Source organism: Petaurus breviceps, unplaced genomic scaffold, assembly GCF_028583685.1.
Source record: "Petaurus breviceps papuanus isolate PSGF00001 unplaced genomic scaffold, PetGlider_PUasm1.0 90750, whole genome shotgun sequence".
Classification (NCBI taxonomy): domain Eukaryota; kingdom Metazoa; phylum Chordata; class Mammalia; order Diprotodontia; family Petauridae; genus Petaurus; species Petaurus breviceps.
In genome coordinates, this window is record NW_027187335.1 from 13,091,679 (window position 1) to 13,095,781 (window position 4,103).

At 43.1% G+C, this 4,103-nt stretch overlaps 2 protein-coding genes across 3 annotated transcripts in view; both read left to right on the forward strand.

Annotated features, from left to right (window-relative positions):
* LOC138146004 (keratin, type I cytoskeletal 16-like) overlaps nt 1-1,782 on the forward strand; it is a 4,722-nt gene extending 2,940 nt beyond the window's left edge. Inside the window, exons 6-8 of the mRNA XM_069067734.1 lie at nt 427-647; nt 763-812; nt 1,482-1,782. Coding sequence (XP_068923835.1) covers nt 427-647; nt 763-812; nt 1,482-1,543 — 333 coding nt within the window. The 3' untranslated portion in view covers nt 1,544-1,782. The remainder of the gene's footprint in view (nt 1-426; nt 648-762; nt 813-1,481) is intronic.
* LOC138146002 (keratin, type I cytoskeletal 14) overlaps nt 1-4,103 on the forward strand; it is a 30,251-nt gene that overhangs the window by 2,593 nt on the left and 23,555 nt on the right. The window lies entirely within an intron of this gene.

A 4,103-nucleotide genomic window follows, 5' to 3' on the forward strand; every position in this document is an offset into this window, starting at 1 on the left:
TCCTTCCTTCCTTCCTTCCTTCCTTCCTTCCTTCCTTCCTTCCTTCCTTCCCTCCTTCCTTCCTTCCCTCCTTCTTTCCTTTTTTCTTTCTATCATTACATTACTTTTCTATCTTCATCACCACTAGCCTCAACAACAACAACATGCCCTCACAGATATTTTTTCATTTATTTAATTTTATTCTCATAACACTGCCAAAGGAGTAGATAGGTAGGGTAGGTATTGTTAGCTCCATTTTATCGATGGGGGAAAAAAACAAGGCCTCAAGAGGTGAAGTCATTTGCTCCAGATCACACAGTGAGTTTGTGGCAGAACTAAGTTGGGACTAGAATCCCATGGTCCCTCTCAGTGGTGTGACCCCCCGGGGCTCTGGAGGGGTGACCTAGCTGTTGCTGAATTCCTTGTTTCCTTTCTTCTCCCTTTCAGAAAGCCTCCCTGGAAAGCAGCCTGGAAGAAACCAAAGGCCGCTACTGCCTCCAACTGTCCCAGATCCAAGGGCTAATTGGCCAAGTGGAGGAGCAGCTGGCTCAGCTCCGCTGTGAGATGGAACAGCAGAACCAGGAGTACAAGATCCTCCTGGACGTGAAGACCCGCCTGGAGCAGGAGATCGCCACCTACCGCCGCCTGCTGGAGGGAGAGGATGCCCAGTGAGTGGCCAAGTTCCTCTTGGCTTGATCTCCCCTGACCAACACTGGTCTATTCTTAATTTCCTTTACTCACAATGCCTTGTTCTAACAGTTACGCCTTTTCCTTTGCTTACAGTATTTCTACCCAGTATACATCTGGCCAGTCCTCTTACACCTCTCAGGAAGGTAAGATTCTTTGGGTTTGTCTGCACATTTGGATCTCCCTCTTAAAGTTTGTTAACTCATAGGATATCTGAGCTGGAAGGCTCCTAGGGATTCTGAACCTTTAATTGTGCTATAGTCCCCTTGGGGAGTCTGGTGAAACCTACTACTCCCTCCTCAGAATAAAGTTATTAAATGCATAAAATACAGAAGATATCAAAGAAAGCCAGTTATATCAAGATATGGCTATCAAGAAGTATTTTTTAAAAGACTTATCGACCACAAGCTAATAACTTCTAATTTTGGTCCGATATTTTCATTTTACAAAAGAGCAAACTGAGTCTCAGAGAGGTGAAATAATGTGCCTTTGGTGACATAGTGACTAAGGGGCAGGGCTGGGACTCAGACTTGAGTTCTCTTGAATATTGATCCAATGCTCTTTCCTCTTCTACTCCTTTCCCCTCGTTTTGTTGAGGAGAAAGCCAAGGCCTAGAGGGTCACTGATCCCTTGGGGGTGTGTGGGGAAAGAGCTTGTTTAAATCTGTTTTTCTGAACCTCTAAGGAAAGCTTGCTTGAAATTTTCCTCCTGTTTATTTGGCCAGAGAGAAGGGGGCCCTGAATGACCTTTTCTCTCCCCAATCCCTGCTTCAATACCTGGGCTCCTCTCACTTTTTATTTTCTTCGTCATTGTAGGGCATTCTGGCCGTCAGAGTGTGTCTACCACCCACAGCCAAAGCCAGCGCTCCAAGCACTGACCTGTGCACCCTGCCATAGCTGGACTGCAGGCCTAGTCTCCTGTTCTTCCTCCTGGCTCAGCCAGCCACTCTCACCTCCTGATGGTGAAGACAGGCTGACGTCCAGGGCTCATGGGCCTGGGGACCTCTGCTACTTTATCTCATTCCCACTTTATTTCTCTTTCCCCCCAGAATATAACCCAGTCTCTTCCTCCTACAGGTGTCTAATAAAGCTGGCTTTCTGGTTATTGCAAACTTCACTTTGGTTTTCATTATTGAGAATGGAAGGGAGGGCTGGTGGGCAAGGTTCAGCTTATATCTTTTTGGTCAGCTAGGCGACACAGTCGAAGTCAGGAAGACTCATCTTCCTGAGTTCAAATCTGACCTCAGACACTTACTAGCTGCGTGACCCTGGGCAAGCCACTTAACCCTGTTCCCCTCAATTCCTCATCTGTCCAATGAACTGAAGAAAAAAATGGCAAACCACTACAGTATCTTTGCCAAGAAAACCCCAAATGGGGGTCATGAAGAGTCAGACACAACTGAACAAGAACAATCTGGTCACTCAGACCCTTTATGGTCAGAAGAAGTTGTATGGGTGACCCAGCTGGTGTATGGTGACCTTTGAGCAGGACTATCCCTGTTAGGGGGTGGTTGTTCACGTCTGGGGCAAAATAATGATCTATGAGGGAAACTCACAAAAGGGGGAGTGATCTTACTAGGAGATCAGAAGGGTACCTGAGTTAAAATCCAGCCTCAGACCACACAAAACTAGCCATGTGACCCTGGGCAAGTCACTTAACCCCAATTGCTCTACCTTCCTCTCTCCAAAAAAAAAAAAAAAAAAAAAGAAGGCAACATGGTCACTGCTCTGATGGTGGTGATGATGATGTTGTGTGTGTGTGTATGTGTATTATGGATTGGTATTTCTACCAGATAGGAACCTCTTCCTTCCATTCTTACAGCTGTCTCCCTGAGCAAACCTCGGGATCCCTGAAGCAGGGGATTAATTAATTAATTAATTTCCCTAATTAATCCTACCCTAGTGGTCTTCTCTTTGAGATCAAGAGTAAAATAGAGTCAGGAAGTGTTAGAGCAAGAAGGAGCCTCTGAGCACATCTAGACCCATGTCTGCTTTTTTCTTTTAACAGATGAGAGTGAGGCCTAGACATGGCACAGGATTATAGAATTTAAAGGTGGAAGGAACCTTAGACCACAACCAATTCAATTCTCTCATTGGAAACTGAGGCCCAGATGAAGAAGGCAACTGGTCAAAGGTCACACAATGAGTTAGAAATGAGGGTGAGGTCTTCTGGGACTGACTCAGGCTTCCAAATTCTAAGGGCCAGACCTGAGGCAGGGAGAGGACTTTTCTCAGGTGTCACACTCAGATCACAGCAAGACTGATCAGTCAGTGAGTCAGTCTGTACTCATTCCTCATTCTTTCCTGAGTAGCTCCTTTGCACCGAAAGCTGTGCTCAGTGTTTGCAAAATACAAAGGAAAGAAGAAATACAGCCCCCACCCTCTGGGAGCTCCCAGGCTGGTGAGAAAGACATTATCTACCTTTAGGGAGAGCCTAGTCTTAAGGAGAAAGACATTTATTCATTTATTTGCTTATTCATTCACACATTCATTCAATAAATGTTTGATAAGTGCCCACTGCATGTAGACTAGATGCTAGGGGAGATGCAAAGTTTAGCTAAAATCCTTTTCCTGCCCTTAAGGAGTTTACAATCTAGGAGATTAACTAGAAGATAAGAGGCACGCAAGGATAACTATAATGGAAAGGAAAGCTGAAGTGGAAGATCTGTATACAGAGCATATTGTGGAGATGAAATAGATCAGTATCCATGCTGACAAGTATTAGATAGAAGGAAATACACAAATACCATTGTGAAGGCAGGGAAGTCCACTCAGCTGGAGAAAGCAACTGATAGTATTATAGGTATCTGCATATTAAAGGTCCTTAAACTTATTTAATAGTTAATATATATTTAATTGGGGCAGGTAGGTGGCACAGTGAATAGAGTGCAGGGCCTAGAGTCAGGAAGACTCATCTTTGTGAGTTCAAATCCAGTCTCAGACCTTACCAGCTGTGTGTCTCTAGGCAAGTTACTTACCTTGTTTGCCTTAGTTCCTTATCTGTAAAAATGAGCTGGAGAAGGAAATGGCAAACCCCTCCAGTATCTTTGCCAAGAAAACCTCAAAGGTATTCACAAAGAGCTGAACACAACTGAAAAATGGCCGAGCAACAACAAAGAAGTTCTAATATATATATATATATATATATATATATATATATATATATATATTATATATAAAACAAATAAGTTTTAATAATTTTATTATATAAAATAATATCATTATATTATTTTATGATATAAAATTTATATTTTTTATAGCGACATATAAGTTTTTTATTGTTTTAAAGTGAAGTGCACAATAAATTATTGTCTAAAATCATTTCTGGATGGGGTATGTTAAAGAGAAGGGAGCTAGAGGTGGGTTGACCAAGATCACTCTAGTAGTAGCTGGAATCCTTCAGGGGATGTATTTTCCTCCTCCTCCTCCTCCTCCTCC